The following is an 18,874-nucleotide window of genomic DNA, read 5'->3' as shown; positions in this document are numbered from 1 at the left end:
AGACTTTGATTTAGATGATTTGCCATCTCAAAGGTTTCTTCTTGCTCTGCCAAGTCTCGAATTCTGTGACTTAGAACTCAGGTACTTATTTCAGAATAATCTCTTTCAATGAAAATGAAAACTGTATGGTTCTTGTTTTTATCCATTTACTTACTCTTAATATCCTTAAACTTCCCAGCCTTCTTTAACATTGGGCTACAACACAGAAAGTCAGGGACAGCTGCTAAATATAACTAGATCTCCTTCATAGCTAGAGCTCCTTAAAATGTTCCGGCACAGGTGTAAAATGGTATATCTGTTATTTAATACTGACATCTAGTGGTTTTTCCTTATCAAAGAAAATGATAGGCATTTTCCCATTAGCTCATGGTAAGCTCGGCTGCTTCTGCTACAGCCATTCATTCAACAATCTTTTATTAATCACTTATTTTATGTCAAACATAGTGCCAGGCCCAGAGGAGCTTATGTTGATAAATGCTACTCAGTCCCTACCCTTCCAGAGCTCATGGTCCAACGGGCAAAGCAGACAAATCACTAGACAACCACAGCCCATGGTGATAAATGCTACAATAGGAGAATACCAGCACAGCTGGAACAGAGGAATACCAGGGCAGTTAACTCTGCCCGGGAAGGTCAAGGAAAGTGGAAGAGGCAATCTTTGAGCTGAGTCTTGGAGGTTTCCAGGTAACCTACAAAGGACAGATCGAAGCCCTTCCAAAGGGTAGGCACTCCATATACAAAGGAAAAGGGCCTGTAGGATCTTTGCCTGGGACCAATTTGGAATATTAAGATTACGTTTGCATACTTGGAATGTAGAGTATAGAGCAGGGTTTCTCAACCTTGGCACTACTGATAATTAGTCAATAGTCTGCATTGTAGGCTGTTTATCATCCGTAGACTCAACCCACTAGATGCCAGTAGCACCTGACCCCCAGTTGTGACAACCAAAATGTCTCCAGGTATTTCCAAAGGTCCTAGAGTCAGGGAAGGGAAGTGGAGGGGTGGGATGCAAAATTACTCATGGTTGAGAAAGACGTGTATAGAGGGAGCTTGATAGAGATAAGGCTGGAGAGAAAGAAAGGTTGTTGCCAGGTCCCACAAGGCTGTGTCTGGCATGTGGAAGAGCTTGAACTTCATGTCATAACTGATAGGGAGCCATGAAGAGGTCCTAACTAGGGAGTGGTAGGTCAGATGCGTGCCATATGGGGGTGTGGAATGGATGTGAGGCTGGAGACAAGGAGGCGGCCAGGTCGCTGATGCAGTGACTGAGTAGAGACGTGAAGAGTGCCTGACTCCAGGCAGTGGTAAAAGGATGGATTTGTGAGCTCTTAAGAACTAGAATCAGCAGGACTTAGGGAAAATTCAGACGCTGGAGGTAAGCGAGATAGAGAAGTCAAAGACGGTCTCCAGGTTTCTTGCTTGGACAGCTCTTTCTTTGGTTGCTGTTTTTCCACAATTGCTTACCAGTGACACGTAAAAGTTGGCCTAGACTTGTAGAGGGTGGCAAACCTTTCACTGTGTCCTGCCTGTCGAGAAACCATGGGCATACCAAGGCACCAAACAATGGTCTCTAAATCAACTCGGGTAACTGAGGGGGTCAACTCGGGTAACTGAGGGGGAGTCATGACTGTAAAGATGTGACACCTGGTCACCTTAATGAAATAACATGGTTGGTCACAAGATATTCCTGTCCAATCACTACTAACTGAAACATACTAACTGAAACAGGCTGAGTGTGATTTTTCTGTGGCTGAGCTTGGCTCACTCGTTTAACATTAAATCAGACCATTCAGCAGCACCCTTCGGGTTTCTGTCAGCTCGAAGGGAGATTTCCAGCAGCTACCAAAGACCTGCTCTCACCTGCATCTTGTTCTGTTTTAATCAATGCCTGGATCCAGGCATTGCCAGAAGAAAATAAGAAGATATGGTGAAGATATTGGGGGATATGATCAGAATCCAGATGCGTTTTGACAGGCTTAGACTTCCTCTACCAAGAAGAAGTTAAACAGGGCCACAAACAAACTGCATCGGTTCTGGACAAAGGAGATTGAGTTTTCAAATGGCCTATGTGTAAAAGAATGCAAGAAGGTAGTTGACAGTGTGTCAGTGATGTGACGCGTCTGCCGGAAAGGCTGATGTGATATGAGGCCACGTTAAGAGAAATGGTGTCAAGAATGAGGGCGGAGTTAGACTGTCCCTACTTGTTCCTTGTCAGACTGTGCCTAGAGGGCATGTTCCAATAAAGTGGAATATATTCAGAGGCAAACAAAACGATAGTGAGGGGACCTGAAGCAGTGGAGAGAACAGTTGAAAACCATATTTAGCATGAAGAAAAGAAACCTCGGGGTACTGGAATGCTGCCTTCAAATACCTGAAGCCACACTTGTGGAATTAAAACCGATCCTAAGTAAGTCCTCAAGGTATGAAACTACCACGTTTTGCTGACAACTCCACATCTGAAGCCCAGATCACTGTCTGAGGCTCTATCTGTCCATTCAGCCAGAGACCTGGGAGGCCTCCTTACCCCTCCTCCTCCCTCTCCCCTATATTCATTTTGTCACTGAGTCTTGTTACTTTGACCTCCTAAATCTCCCTCTAGTCTGCTCCCTCTTCTTCTGTCTTGTTTTCTATAGTAACCTCGACTCGTTTCCCCAATTCCACACACCATATACAGTGATCTTTCTAAAACGCAGACCTCTTCATGTTACTCCCTTGCCTAAAACCCTTGAAAAAGGCCTCCCTGTTGCCTTCAGAAGTCTAATTTTTTTCTTTTTCCTTTTTGGCCATGCCACGCGGCTTGCGGGATCTTAGTTCCCCGACCAGGGATTGAACCCAGGCCCTCGGCAGTGAAAGCGTGGAGCCCTAACCACCGGACCACCAGGGAATTCCCAGAAATCTAACTTCTTTAATGTGGCATCTGAGGCCTTCCACGACCTGGTCCGTAACTACCTCTCCATCCTCCATTCCGGCCACTGGCCCGTAATTCCCAGTAAGATGTTTCCTGTGCCTTTCCTCCGCACACAGCAGGCTAGTTTATGCCTCTGTGCCTTTGCTCATGCTGACCTTTCTGCCTCATACTCCATTCTGCTCTTTTTTGCCTCATCTAATTCTCCCTTGTTTTTCAAAATAAAGCTACAGAAACTCTTCCTCTGTCATCGGGCTAGGCTGAGCATCACTGCAAGGTGCTTTCTTTGTGCCTTGTCCCTGGTCCAGTCGTTAATAGCGCATTAGAATGGAACGCTCTGCTAGGGGCCCCGAGTCTTAGCCCTCTAGGCATCGCCAGGGCCTCTCTCAGTGCCAGGCACACAGGTGCTTGAACAGAACTGGGCGCTGGAAGAGTACCACCCACGTTTCTGTGCCTATGTGCCTCTCCACGCACTGTCCCATTGGCTTGGGCTTCCACGTCCTCAGTTGCTCTGGGTAGGGAGACGGCTCCTCTGACATTTCCCTGACGACTCTTCACTCCGAATAATGAGCATCCTTGATCCTTTGCCCAACAAAACCTCCTAGGGGTTATCCTCACCTGCCTTCCCACCTCCAACACACCATGCCACTTGGGAGGCCACTGGACAGTCTTGGAGACCCACCCTTCAGCGGATCTTCCTTTTCACCCATGGGATCTTTTTCCAAGCAGCATCAAGTGTTTCCAGTTAAGGCAGTCTGGCACCCCGGGCCTATTTTCCCTGGAAGAAGGGGGCTGCTGGCAATCACTGACTCTCCAGAGCTATTGGCATCTGAGTGGAGGGCAGCGCTCATCACTAGCACGTGTGCGTGCACGCGTGTAGGCGCCTCTAATTTCTCTGCTGCTGTGATAATCCCTACAGTGTGGAGACCGAGGCTGCGCACCTTGGACGGCTCTCCTCTCATAACGGCACTGGAAGACCTTCGTCAGGGAGGAGTCGCGCATCCATGACATGAGAGCGTCTGTGAATGTCTGCCTCTGCCTTCCTGTGCTCCCTCTCTCTCTCTCCACGTGGGGATGGTGCTTTGGTCCAGACACTTACCCTGCTGGTTGCGATCTGTCTACTCTGAAGGACAAGGGAGAGTTTTTAGGTAGGAGAGCCGCAGGCTTGCACAGGGGTGCACTCTAGAATTTACCAGAAGATGTCACTGTAGGCTTAAACCAGTAAAACAGAAGACTGTCAGCTGAGCATGAAGGTGACTCCATCATGGGGGTTTAAAACACCCATTTATAATGCATGCCTGGAAAAGCTGGTTGAAAGACTAATCCAAATGTGTCACTGCACTTCATAAATTTCTTTTTTTTTTTCCAAATAATCAGACTAATTGCCACAAAGCTATGGCCTCAGGCCTAGCATAAAGGCTTGATAAATTCACACTGAAGGAATGAATGAATGAATACCAAAGCTAGGAGTGGAAGGGCAGAGCCCATGGGAACAGCAGTCACCTTTGTTGGTCAAGGAGGCTACTGGAGAACAAAAGCTACTACTCGTTAGCAGTGGGTCTCTACAGAGATGAATTTGAGTGGCACCAGCAAAGTCAGGTCCCAGGAAAAGCACTGAGAGAGGTGAAGGTCGTCTTGGCTCCCTCTCCGGCCTCACTCCCCAGTGCTTCTCCTGTGCCCCATGCTTGTTTATTCCAGAAAATCATAGAAGGTGATTTTTAATATTTTCTATGATTTTTGCCAGACACTTAGATCCTCCAGAGTTTTTTATATAATGAGGCATGGCCTTCCCAGTTCTGAACTCTTCCCCCCCTCTTCCCCAGATAGTTCATTAAAGAAGTAATTAAAGGAGTTAGGGAGATTCTGCTTTGTGCCTGGTACAAAGTTGAAATGGACGAGATGAGTGTGGGAGAAGAACGCCTAAAGCCCCTGCCCCGGAAAACCTAGTTTAAGCAGAAATGCAAACAACTAATTGCAATTCAGTATCAAAAGTGTTTTCACAAAGGTTTAAGTGTGGAAGTGACACTGAGGAAGAGGTGACGGCCGGCAGCAAGGGGTGGGATGCATTTTCTCAGAGGAGAGATAGTACTTGGAATGGAACTCGAAGGATGCCTAGAATTTTTCAGTTAAAGAAGGAAGGTCACGCCAGGCAGAGGAAACACCACGCACAGAACAGAGGCACACGGGATATAGATCCCAGGGTGCCTTCGTTGCTCAAAGCCCAAGACTTCGGAGGAGACTCTGCTCAGAGGATATCAGCCACCAGACTCAGAGAGTCGGGTGGTTGAGTTGGTTCCCTCTGGCTTCTCATGGGTGGGTATAGAACCACCATCCCTCAGATGGGAATGAATAAACTTCAGGGAAGCTGCAAGCCATTCCCCAGGTTTCTTTTCAGAAACTAAATGTTAATATTCAGCGTTTATTGTTGTCTTCCTTCCACGATAGGCCAGCTCATCCACGACCTCATCCTTTATCCACTGAACCTGAGTGGAAGCTCATTTATTATGAAAGCACAACTACTGAGTTGTTTTTCCCCGATCACATTATAAGCCGGGATGCTTCTGGGGTGTGTGTGGGCGGGGGGTGTGTGCACGTGTGTGCGTGCACCTGCTATGTATGGGTGTGTGTGGGTGTGTGGTTTAAATGTTTCCTAGTCTGCTATTTGAGCAAAGAACTTTATCAGTTTGCAGCTTTAAATTGAAGACAGCCACACAGCAAAGCCTCCACACATGCTGACATCTGGGTGTCCTTTCTGTGGGTAAAGAAAAGGGGCATTTTGGAGCTGATAGAGTTAACTTGCCTCTGCTGGGAATATTAGCACGTGAGCAAAGGCTGAAACCAAGGTAGTAGCTTATATATATGCCATTGGCAGCTACCATGTCTATTTCAGTCAGTGACTAACCACAATGTCTATTTCTGGAGGCCCCCCCGGCTGCGCTGCGTATCTCCACATTCCACTGCCATCACGTAGGAGCCATGATGTTATGACAACAGCCAGAATCAAAAGCATCATATCACACACTCTTTCAATGAAGTTTTGTTCTTTAATAAGATATCCCGATTAGACTAGATATTAGAAAAATGCTTTTGTGTATTTAGTAAGAAAGATTAGAACTTGAGCTCACTTGTCAACCTTGTATCACTTCAGTAAAATCACGTGTTTCCACTGAGTCTCCGTTTCACGATCAGTTAATGGGGGTTTGGGGGTGGGGAGTATGAAATAAATGAGGTCATTGGGAGGACTTCGTCATTGGTTGGAGAGAGAGAAAGCAGGGAAAGGAGGGGAGGGGAGTGGAGTTTCCGCTGATGTAGTGCTTTAGCTGCAGTACCAGCGAATTGGGTGATAAATGAGCTCTCTGCACAGGCTAGTGGGACTCAGAGAGGGGACGAGAGCACAGTTCACAGGACAACTGCCACCAGATCGCCATCATTTCCCTTTTGCCTTCCTTCCTGACCAGTGAACATCACATATGCCATGCACCTCCCTGACTCCACTTATGTCACCCGAATCCCTGACCGTTGGCCTTTGTGCTTTGTCCATAGGAACTTCCACTACATCACCATCCTCCGCGACCCAGTGTCCCGGTACCTGAGTGAGTGGAGGCATGTCCAGAGAGGGGCGACGTGGAAAGCATCCCTGCATGTCTGCGACGGGAGGCCCCCAACCTCCGAAGAGCTGCCCAGCTGCTACACTGGAGACGACTGGTCTGGCTGCCCCCTGAAGGAGTTCATGGACTGTCCCTATAACCTAGCCAACAACCGCCAGGTGCGCATGCTTTCTGACCTGACCCTCGTCGGCTGCTACAACCTGTCGGTCATGCCCGAAAAGCAGAGGAACAAGGTCCTCCTGGAAAGCGCCAAATCGAATCTGAAGCACATGGCGTTCTTCGGCCTCACCGAGTTTCAGCGGAAGACCCAGTATCTGTTTGAGAAAACCTTCAACATGAACTTTATTTCGCCGTTTACCCAATATAACACCACTAGGGCCTCTAGCGTAGAGATCAATGAGGAAATCCAAAAGCGCATTGAGGGACTGAACTTTCTGGATATGGAATTGTACAGCTATGCAAAAGATCTCTTTTTGCAAAGGTATCAGTTTATGAGGCAGAAGGAACATCAGGAAGCTAGGCGGAAGCGTCAGGAACAACGCAAATTTCTGAAGGGAAGGTTCCTTCAGACCCATTTCCAGAGCCAGAGTCAGGGCCAGAGCCAGAATCCGAGTCAGAATCCGAGTCAGGCCCCGAACCTAAATGCCAATCAGAATGTGACTCAGAATCTGATTCCGAATCTGATTCCGAATCTGACTCAGAGCTCGGGTCAGAATCCGAGCCCGAAGGAGAACCGGGAAAGCCAGAAGCAGAACCCTGGCCAAGAGCAGAGCGATGGCAACACCAGCAATGGCACCCATGACTACATAGGCAGTGTAGAGAAATGGCGCTAAATGGCTCCCAAAGGCTTTTGCACACTTCTCCCAAAGCGCCAGTCAAAATAGGGCAAGTCTTCAAACATGAGAGTGTCCAGACACATCCTGCTTCCTTAAGTTTGGAAGTTAAAAAAGTTAAGATGTTGCCTTTACAGTTGCCTTTCAATTCAGTGTTCTACTGTGCGTGGGTAAAACAAATTTCAATATGCAATTAAATTGTCTTTTTTTTTGGTTCGTGGGGAATTTATAAAATCCAAAAGGCAAACCAGACTCATCAGAAATTGCTGTTTAGATATTTTCAGAAGTTCTTAAATTAGTCATAGAGACAAAATGAAAACATAAAATGTGGCCGTTTAACTTATAGCTAAGAAATGGACTTTACATTATTCATGATACACTGTTGAAACCCAGTCTTGGAAGCAAACATTTTTTTCCAGGGCTAAGCATGAATATAACACAAAAGAAACTAAAATTAAACACGAAACCGTTCATTTTCTTCTGATTTTAACAAGGAATCTATTTAAACAGAATAAGAACTGATGGCAGAGTTTACCAAACTGTAGAAAATGAAAAACTTCTCTCCCAAACATGGGTAGTTTTATGTAAAAATATTGGTTTTCGAGTAGAACGGGACTCATATCTTGTTATTTCAGAGATGTTTAAAATTTTAAACTTTTTCTGCCTTCTACTATTTAAAGGTTTTAAACAGGGTGTATCTCATATTAAATAAAACACTTTTTCCAAATGGAGTACCAATGCAAAGATCTAATTTCCAGATGATTTCTGGGCACTGTAATTTCAACAATTCTGGACTCTTTTTGGCGCTGCTTCTCATTCATTTTAAAGCTTCTCCGAGCTGTGCTCATTCCAAACTAACCCGTTTTAGAATCTTTCTTCATCATCTAAATGGTGTGTTGCTGAATTCATCGTGATAATATAATCCTGGATTAAAGTCAGGACTTTCTTTCTGTAGAACTGTCTTATCAATGTTTGTGTAGTGAGGTCCTTATCAAGAAACTCTTGAACAGGATAATGTGTCTTAAAATATTGCTCAAGTTATTATTCTTGATCAGATAGAATTAAACCTGAATGTGAATGAATTGTTATTTACTTTTTGTGCATTTTTATTGTAATGTTTCCAGTAGGGCTGGCTATTTTCTAGCCCATTAGTTCTTTTTCGTGTTGACAGAGTATAGACAATTACAAGAGAAAAAACAAGGGTAGAATAAGCACTAGGATAGTCAGCATTATTCAGTAACACCAAAAGCTTTACCTCCATACTTTGGATGAACCGTGTACCAGGTTTTGTTTTGAGAAAACAAAAGGCAGGAGTGTTCTGCATTGAGGTTAAACATCAGAAGCATATGGATTGAAGAAAGTGATTTGGCATTGGAAGTCTGTGCAGAAATACTTTTAGAGTATCAACTGCGAATTGCGCAGGGCAAAAAGAAGGATGTAACCCTCCGTGCAAGCAGGCATCCTGATTCTGGGCAGTTTCCATTTTACGGGTTTTGCTATCCTTTCGTAAGGACTTACGCTAAGCCCCTGGCTGTCAATCAAAAAGGCAACTGGAAGTGGCATTTATGTTTTCACGAGGGACATGCTTAGAAGTGTGACCATAAAGTCACATCTTGTACAATCTGCTCATTTGCATGATCTAGTTTCATCTGTAATAATAAGGCCACAAGCTGGACAAGAAGCTGAGTACTTGGTTAAAAAATAAATGTTCTTGACTCTGCACTTGTATCAGTAGATCTAAATTTTGTTTTGTCCAACAGTATCGCAGTCCTGGGAATCTGAGAACTGGAAAACTGAAAGGAAAAAAATTTTCAAAATCCAAAACATCTTGAAGTCAAACTGTTTTAGAGTGAAACTATTTTGTGTACTTTGTGTTTTTAAACTAATGATTCTGTAGATCACTGTGGTATTTCAATTTTGTTTTGTTTTGATTGATATTGTTTGCTCTTAAAACTGATAGGTACTGCTGGAAAGCAGGATGAAGCCCGAGCCAGTGGAAAAGCTTGTTACAGAAAAAATATTTTGTGTTATTGCTGTGGTGTGCATGGTTTGCAGAGATTAAGTGCATTTTCTCTGTCTATACTGATTTATTGTATATAGGGGATGTTATAAATATACATTTTGGTCACCATCATGTAAATCCCATGATTTTGACTGTAAACATCTTTCCAGTGGTGTAGCTTTACAAACCATTCACTGATTTTTGTGTAATTTAACAATAGATATGAAATAAACTTTAAATTACAGGCTCTGAGTAATTTCGTGATTTCAAGGTTTGCAGCCACCAGACATTATGACATCACAGAGAGAATTTTCTTTTCTCAAGGAGTTTCTTTTTGTCCTCTCGGCCACCAGGTATGGAAATGAGATGAGCCATTCTAATCTAGCACACCCAAATGGCCTTAACTTTGGGTGCTTCCTTCCGGGAGTCCACAGTGTGTCCTCCTTGGAATAAAACAAAGTTGCCAATGAAAGACAAAGTTGACTGTGCATTTTAGTCAGCTCAGGCTGCTATAACAAAATACCATAAACTGGGTGGCTTATCAACAACAGAAACTTATTTCCTACAGTTCTGGAGGCTGAAAGTCTGAGATCAGGTGGCAGTATGGTCGGGTTCTGATGAGGGCCCTCTTCTCAGTTGCAGAAGTCTGTCTTCTTGCTGTGTCCTCATATCACAGAAAGTAGCTAGCTAACTCTCTGGCTTTTTCCTATAAGGGCACTAATCCCATTCATGAGGGCTCCACCCTCATGACCTAATCACCTCCCAAAGACCACACCTCCACATACCATCACATTGGGATTAGAGTTTCAACATATGAATTTGGTGGGGACAAACATTCAGTCCATTATGCTATGCAAATGAAATATGTGAGTGTTTTAATTTAAAAATTATTAAAGGAGATACTTGCACATCTAAGAACATGTTGAAAAGAAAAATAGCACTTTTTATTTTTTAATCTATCCCCTCTGTCTAGGATAGAGGTTAAAGGTGAGCATTAAAGTATTGGCTTTTAAAGTTATGAAGACAATATGCTCTAATTGTATTCAATGTACATATTTTTCCAAACAAACTTATGGTTAGGACTATGGATGGGGATGATTTGTTCTTGCCCTTTTGAAAAGAGAATTTAGATGTCAGTTCATAGGATTAGAGGGAAGAAAGCTACAAAATTTGGGGGGTTTAACTATACTCAGCTTGCAAGCTATTCATACTTTAAAAATTCTGCCCATCAACTGTTCATTGAGCAATAATTGGGTGGTCAAAGGTCCTGACTGCAAAAGGGTCCCATGGCCTCCGCTTGGGAGGAACTGTGAACAGGAATGTAGAGGATAAGAACTTGAAATATTTAGGAAATAAAGATTATTTCCCTTTACCCTCCAGGAGGCTACTCTTGGAGAGTACTTACTGAAGTGGGGAAAATGTTGAAAACCTGCCCTATGCTTCTGGACACAGAAGCTGAGCAAAGGGTCTACTGAGGTAGCCCAAAAGAGCCATAAAACATCACAGGACAGGCTTTAGACAACTGCATTCTCCCCATGCCTGTGACACAGAAGAGACCAACATTGTAGTCCAGGCTGGTGATATGCAACTCCCAGCTTTCTTGCCCTGTGCTGAGGAGTGCTGCTCTCTTGTCTTCACTAGGGATTAAACCAAGCAAATAAACAAAGCCCAGGTGTCTTCTAAAGAGTCTAACAAGACACAGAATATGCTGACTCCAAATGTAACCCCATGGGATTGTGGAATAAGGCAATCCTAATCTCTAAAATGGCCAGAGTGAAGTGAGCTGACAGTTTTAAACATCAAAGGAATTAGATCAAGACCTCAAAAATCCTAAAGTAAATTTATAACACATCAATCAGACCTTCAGAACTAGCCTTTAGAACTGCAGGAGAAAACTATCTTGAGGACAAAGCAAATCAGCTGTTTGTCAGTGCAAGTGACACTGTTTGAGCAGGGGTCCCAAAAGGACAGACCTGGGGCCAAATGTGGCTCTCCACCTGCTTTTGTAAATAACAATGTATTGGAACACGGCCATGCCCTTTTCTTTGCATAATTCCTCTGGCTGCTCTCATACCCCAGAGGCAGGAGCAGTTTCAACATACATCTAATGGCCCGAAAACCTAAAATATTTATTTTCTCGCCCTTGAGAGAAAAAAATTGGCCAACCTCTGAGCTAGAGAGCCAATCAAAATTTCCCAAATAGTAAAATCTTGGCAGAGTTTATAATGATTCCAGAGTCAGAGAGAACAGAAGGGTGTGATTCAAACAACACACTTCCCAATAAACCAACAACACACCAACATTTATGGGATACCTACTATTATATGAAAGGCACCACCTTAGGCCTAAGAACAGGGAAGAATCTGATCTTTCCTCAAAGGATTATGGAAATCTAAACCAAATGCTGTGCCAGAGAGTATAGTTAAAAGCTTAATTAGTTCTTCAGTGTGTGTGTGTGTGTGTGTGTGTGTGTGTGTGTGTGTGTGTGATTACATGGTTGTAAAAACTGCAAATGATATAGAAACATGTAAATAAAAAATGAAATGACCAATTACCTACGCAATTCTCACTCCCCCAGAGTAACTAGTATAATTATATGATTTCTTCCAGACCTCCTTGTCCTTTTCACATTCAAATCTAATCCCCCCTTCTCTCCCCCCACACACATATAATATTGATAACAAAAATGAAACCATATAGTTTTCAATGTTACTCAATTTCCATTTTTTTAAGCTCAACAATGTATCGTGGTTTTCCTTCCAAAATAGGAATATAGTGGATGGTTGACCCTAAGCCCCTAAGCCCCCATGCTGATGTTACCCTAAGCCCCTAAGCCCCCAAACTGATTACTGCTCATGTTGAGAATGTTGGCTCTGGATCCATACTGCCTGGGTTTGAATCCCAGCCCCACCATTTACCAGGTCTGTGACCTTGGGGAAGTCACTAACCCTTCCATGCCCCAGTTTCCTCCCCTGTAAATGGAGAAAATAATAGCTCCAACTTCAGAGGGTTGTTGTGAGAATTAAATGAGTTCATATTTGTAAAGCACTTAGAACAGTGCCTGACATAAAGTAAGCTTAATACGTATTTGATGGTACTATCATTATTATTGCTACGAGTTTGAAACTTAGATGTCTGATGGATGCCCGTGTCTTTGATAGCTAAAGACTGACTCTGAGATGAAGAATTGAAAGTGCTGGCAAGAAAATAAGCCAAAAGTAGTATATGTCCTATTGTGATTAATTAAAAAAAACTTTTCTAAAAATTAAAATATATATATATATATAAAACAAATGTCACATAATTAAATGTATAAAAGACCTACCCTAAGGTTTACTTCTGAGTTTTGAATGTAGCCAGTGACAGATCTCCTGAAAGATCTAATCCACAAAATGCCAAGTGAGTCACCCATACTCTCTCCAGCAGTGAAAATACATTATCTGATGTCCCTGGCTGATTGGGGACCTACTTTAGTGCACTTACCAAAGATGACTCACCAGCAGGCCCCTTCCTTTCCCACCCACCTCCCCACCCAACATTGTCAGAGTATGGGCCTGTCTGCACAGTGAGATCCCAGAGGGCCCCAAAGGTCTAGTTGCCTCCCTCACCGGTCTGGGTGGGTGCTTGGAATTCCCACACTCCAAGTCTCTACCCTGGGTGAAAGCAGCCTGTGCAGAAGACCCTATTAAAATGCATCTATGCCACCTAGGAGAGAGGAAGGAGAGTAACCCATTAAAAGCACCTCCTAGTTTATCACATTAGCAGTCACGAAGGGCCCTCAGGGAAGGGGACACACAAGTCTTGTAAATTCAGGTAGGTCACTTCACTTTTAAAAAAAGAAAAGAAATAGAATAGTTTGCTTCCCTCTCATTTGAATTTTAAAATTTTGATCTTATTGCCTGAAGGGCAGGATAAGGTTCAATAATCCTCATCAAGTCTCACTAAATTGTGTAAATTCTATTCTCATTGTGCCTGGTTAAATCTTGTGACTTCACAAAGCTCAGTAAGATTTACTGATGCCTAACTGGGCCTAAGAAAAGTTTAACAGTTTTTGTGACTTAAAAGTGCTCTACTGGATTTCATGTGACTTAGGAGGACCTGAAAGGAATTGTCAAGTCTTAGCAGAGAGTGCTTTACCATAGCCTGATAGGCCCTAATCAGCCAACTGGAGCCCAACCTCACCAGCTTTCTCAAGGAAACACAAGAGAGGTTAGTTCAAACACAAGAGTGGTTTTTTCTCTCAGGCCTGAATAAGGTCTTCTGTCCCTGAAACTAGCTAGAGCAGGACCATGCGTCCATCAAGGGCCTTGGGATTATGTGGCAAAGACTTCGTGAATTTGATCCAAGAGGCAGATTTAGGCTTTGCAAAAGTGAACAGGTAGGAAGGAGGGTTAAGTAAGGAGCCTCAGCACTGACTAGTTAAGATGAACAGGATTTATCAGGAACGAGTTTGACCTAAACAGTCATCAGTGGTTTCCCAATGCTCCTCAGCATCCGTTGCTGCTGGAAACATGCTTTCCCCAAACTCCCGGGAACTTGACAGGGCGGTCATTGTTTTGATTTACCAGCATTCCCACTCAAGGTCAGGTTTCTATGTAACCCACCGGAATGGTCACAATACCCTCTTAACTATTCTCCTGCCCTCAGCCTCTTTCTTGACCACCACACTCATCTTCCTAAAACTGCATCTCAAAACCTAATCCATGGACCTGTGACCTCAGGAGCTTCCCTGATGTGTTTGTTTGAAGATGCAGATTCCCTGGGCCCCACTGCAGAGGTTCGGAATCAGAATCTCTGGTACAAAGCGAGAGATCCTGCCTTTTTGGGTGAGATTCTAAGATGACTGTAAGGAGATTCTAAGATGCGCAGGTACATTGGAGAACTACTGTCCAAAATCGTATGTCTGATCACCGCACTGCCCTTCTCAGAAAGTGCTGGGAGCTCTGCACCGTCCTCAGATGGAAGTCCGCACTCATCAGCTAAATGCACAAAGCTCTCTATAATCTGACCCCCACTCTCTGCCCGTGCTCATCATTGAATGCCACCTTACTTGAACTTGAACCTTTGCTTCAGGCTAAAGTTCTTTACTCCTTGTCCCAGGCATTGGACTTCCAAAATGAATTTGAATGGAAGTTTTTGAGATAGCATAGATTCTAACAGGTTCTATATAAAATCTTATTTTGGCTGATTGCCATCTTAACAGAGTTTTAATGAACTCTAATAAGCCTTGGCTTATTAGCTGTGTGACCTAGGGTAAATGACTTCATCTTTCCGAGCCTAACTTTCCTCATTTCTAAAATTGAAATTATCATAGTACTTACTCCATAGATTTGTGGTAATAATTAAATGAGTTAAAACATGCAAAGCATTTTAGAACAGAGTTCTGGTTCTTTGCAGTTTGATTGGATTAATACGGGTAAACATTTCTAGCACTGAGGCAATTTATTATTTTGGACTAATATGTTTTATTCATTCAGAAACTTTTAATGGAACACCTACACTGTGTTTCTTGGTAATGTTTTACATTCTTCCCCCACCCCAACCATTCACTGAATTCTGCTAAGTTACCCAGTAGTTGAATTCACTATCACTAAAAGGAAATATTTCCCAAAATCCCTGCAGAAACTAGATTTCTATATATTTTTTCCTTCTATTTTTCTCCTACTCTCCGCTCATGGGGTCCAGTACTATATTTTACACCTACTGGATACTTTGTTGGACACAGTAATATCTGTGTAAATTTGGCAGATCCTTTTTTGGATAGATAAGAACAATGGCTATCCTCAACAATACTGGGAATCACTATTTAGCAGATGCACGAAGTGCACTTGGCTCTGTACTCAGAATTCCCTGTGTGTTGACTCTGGTACAGGCAATGCACACATCAGCCACGGGCTGTGCATTTTCCGTGACGATCATGATTTCTATTATTCTAATCCATTGTCAGTTCATAAGTTCCAGTTTTTGTTCTGAAAACTATGATTATCTTTAGTATTAGTACTAAATTTTACCATTACTTCATGCATTTAATTTTAATCCCTGGTGGCATATAACCAACAAAATGATACATTTGTAAATAAAGCCCACTCAGTGACTATCTTGGAGTGTCGTTCTAAGGTCTTTAGTCTGGCATTCAAGGCCTTTCAGGATCTAGCACTTGCCTGTGTCATCTCTTAACACCTGCCCCTCACACTCCAGGCACCAGCCAAGAGGAGCTATTTGAGTTCTCCCATCATCTCTCATTTCACCTAGAGGCATTTTACACATGCTGTTCTCTCTGCCTTAAATGCTATTCCGTATCCCCCTCACTCTTGCCTTCTCTATCACCGTCGCATGTTCCCCCACCCAATAATGCACACACATAAAGGCACGCTCTTAGCACAGGTAATCCCTGCTCCTCTTTCAGACTCTGCTTCGATGTCACCACTTCCGGCAAGTCTTCCCCGACCCCCTCCTAACTGCATTTAGTCATCTCTCTCCTGTGCTCCCCCCAGCCTCCATGTCAACCCCCATCCCAGCACTCATCCCAGAATAGCAAATAGTCTTTTGCATGAATGCATAGGACCTTGTCCTCTTTGATTTATCTGCACTTCACTGACTTGATAGGGGTAAGAGTATCTTTAAGAGGTGATGAGTTAAGCTGTCTGAGGTCATTTCTACCACTCATTCTTCTGGTTGCCCATTTCCCTCCTCTGATGGGCTGTGAACCCCAGGAAAGCATGGGTACGGCCTGTCCCAGTCATCTTCATAGTTCCACTGCCCTGGTAGTCATTCACTCAACAAATATTTAACCTACTATATGCCCGGGTGTGTGCTCATCTAGGATATTCAGATATAAATAGAAGAGATATGACCCCCCACCCCCGCCTTGCGGAGCTTACAGTCTAGCATTGGAGACTGATACTAATCAAAATAGTTTACAAGTCAGTTATTATGCCAGACCATGCTAAATGCCATGAAGGAAATGTATAGAGGAAAGTGATAAAGGGTAACAAAGAAGAAATATTTAGGGTGAACAAGGAAGACTGCTTTGGGAGGTGACATTTAAACTGCAACGTGAAGGGTGAGAAGGAGCTAGTTGCACAGAGGCAGTGCGTCAGAGGAGAAAGGGAGCACATTTTGGGTACTCAATACATATTTGTTGATGAATTAATTAATGACTGAGGGATATTGAAATGAATTCTGCTGCAAAGGCTTTTATCATGAAGGGTCACTTGTAATGGAAAGAACAGTCCTGATCTCTATGTTCTCTATCTTGGATTTTCCTCTCCAGGCAGCCCTGGACCATCAGCGGTCTAACATCAGTCCTTGAGCTACTAATTCTTGAGACTACGGCAGCTACTTATAGCCGGGGGTGCTGCCCCGGCTCAGCCATTCACTGAGTTCTTAACAGGCCCCAATGCACATGACCCAGCATCCTGGTCCCTGGCCTTGGGCAGCCTCCCAACCTGGGAACTCCTCTCTAAGAGCTCTCTTCCAGCGGTAAATAGGCTTTTGTGTGACTCGTTAGGATGTTGTTCTCTTTGATTTATATACACTTTGGAAAACTTGAGAGCCGTAGGCATATCCTTAGAGGTGATGCAGTAGGATGTTTGTGGTCATTTCTATACACAGTTTGATAGTGGATCCTTGGTCAGGAAGATAATCTGACAACACTTTGAATCTCTCTTCCAGAGCTTATCACATACTGCCTTGAATTTTATTTTTTGTGTGCCTGCCTTACCTCCCTTACTGAACTGTAAATATATTCTTTAGGGTAAAAGTGTGCTTTTTTAGGCATCTTCTGTCTCCTATTATTGACTTGCCCATCGCAAGACCTGTGTGTTTGGATTAAATTTTTTCCTGTGAGGAAATGTATTGGGGCTTTCTTCATTGAATTATATTCTTGGAAAAGCTTCACTTAAGTTCAAGGGCAGTTCGTGGTGTAGTGGGTTTCTTTGTGTGTGGTCCATCCATAATGTGGCTGTATCAGTCAGAGGTTAAATCAGAGAAGCAGAACCACAAGGATATATATCTATCTATAAAGAGATTTGTTTTAGGAATTTGGCAAGACACAGTTGTGGGAGCTGGTTCGGCCATCTTTGTAACGTAGTTATCTTCATGTCTGATGCTGAAGCTTAAAGTCCACAGGGCAGGCAGTTGGGAAGGAAAGATGGATGTAAAGTGGAGGAAAGAAAGAACATGATGGAACTCATGAGGATGGATTGAAACCCATGCCAGTACTTGTTGCCTTGACCTTGATAGCATGGCTGTCCTGCAGAGGCCAGGACACTCTGTCACAAAGCTAAACACATGCACACCTGGTCCAGAAGTTGAAGAAGCTGAAGGAGGATACAGGGAAAGTTGGGACAGTTGCAGGCCCAGTCACATCCTTACACCAACAAGGTGAGCCAGCAGATAAGCGACAAGGTGTGCAACAGGGTTGCTGCTTCCTTTCTGAATCTGTCTTGGGGACCACTCTAGCTGAAACATCCAGGAAAGGGAATACTGGGAAATGTAGCTCGGCCTAGGCAAGTGGGTGCATCACAAAGCCAACACAGTGGCTTTGACTCAACCCCCATGCTTTAGAGCCAGTAATCAAATGCTCCTTACTCCTTCACAGTAGAAAAATATAACCTGTATCCTTCAACCCTGCTTGAGTGTGTCAGACTTCCCTGTTTGACTCAGTGTACTTTGATCCAAACATTGTTACTCCTTTAAGTATGTCATATTGTCACAGCCCTCAGAGAAACGCCATCTTATGGAGCTGATTAGGTGATTTTCTTCTGCAGTGTTTAAGCTGAGTTTTTTGATTTGTCGCTGTTGTTTTTAATGAGGACTCTTCCTTGGGTTCTTCTGCCTCTTAATAGTTCTTCAGAGGCTATGCAGGATTATAGGGGAGTTGTTTAAAAATCAAACATAGACCTGCTATCTCTATGGGTAGGTGATATTGGTGATTGAAAGAAACAGTACCTTTGTGAAGAATTTATTCTGGAAGTCACTTTTCTGACTTTCAGGATTTCTGATTGAGTTGTTAGAGCTGATTGAGGCCGTCCTGACAGGCCAGAGAGAGAGAGAGAGAGAGAGAGAGAGAGAGAGAGACGGACTTAGGAAACACTGTGGGTAAGGCTTGCTAGAACAGCCTTTCCTTTCCAGTTTGGTGGCTGGAAAGAGAAAAAGAGAAGACAAGATGGTGATGGATCTTTTGCAAGGTTTCAGCAGAGAGGATCTTGGCAGGTTGCCTACTAGCAAGGAGTGTGCAGTTTATAGGCATGGCCACAAGATGGTGCAATGACTGTGTACATTGTGCACACAGGAGAGGGGGCTGGGGATCAAGGCCCTCTAAATATTCAGCTTTTTTTGTCTTTCCATATGGGGCCTAAGCATTGGGAAGATAGAAAATGTGGAAGGGAGCCAGGGAATTTGAATGTTTTACCAAATATTATCTGCAGTGTTTGAAAATGAAAAAAACCTATTTACAGCCATGCTTGGCTCTGAAATTGTAGTGATGAGTAGTGGGTATGCAGTCTGTAAATCTGTCAGCTAA

At 43.5% G+C, this 18,874-nt stretch overlaps 1 protein-coding gene across 5 annotated transcripts in view; it reads left to right on the top strand.

The window, feature by feature from the left end:
• HS6ST2 (heparan sulfate 6-O-sulfotransferase 2) overlaps window positions 1-15,844 on the top strand; it is a 283,140-nt gene extending 267,296 nt beyond the window's left edge. For all 5 annotated transcript variants that reach the window (XM_082445342.1, XM_082445340.1, XM_082445341.1 and 2 more), the window contains one exon: window positions 6,449-15,844. In XM_082445342.1, coding sequence (XP_082301468.1) covers window positions 6,449-7,346 — 898 coding nt within the window. In that variant the 3' untranslated portion in view covers window positions 7,347-15,844. The remainder of the gene's footprint in view (window positions 1-6,448) is intronic.
• Window positions 15,845-18,874: the final 3,030 nt, after the last annotated feature.

Source organism: Balaenoptera physalus (assembly GCF_965194825.1).
Source record: "Balaenoptera physalus genome assembly, chromosome: X".
Lineage (NCBI taxonomy): Eukaryota > Metazoa > Chordata > Mammalia > Artiodactyla > Balaenopteridae > Balaenoptera > Balaenoptera physalus.
The sequence above is the reverse complement of the archived record's forward strand: the minus strand, read 5'-3'. Positions and strand labels throughout refer to the sequence as shown.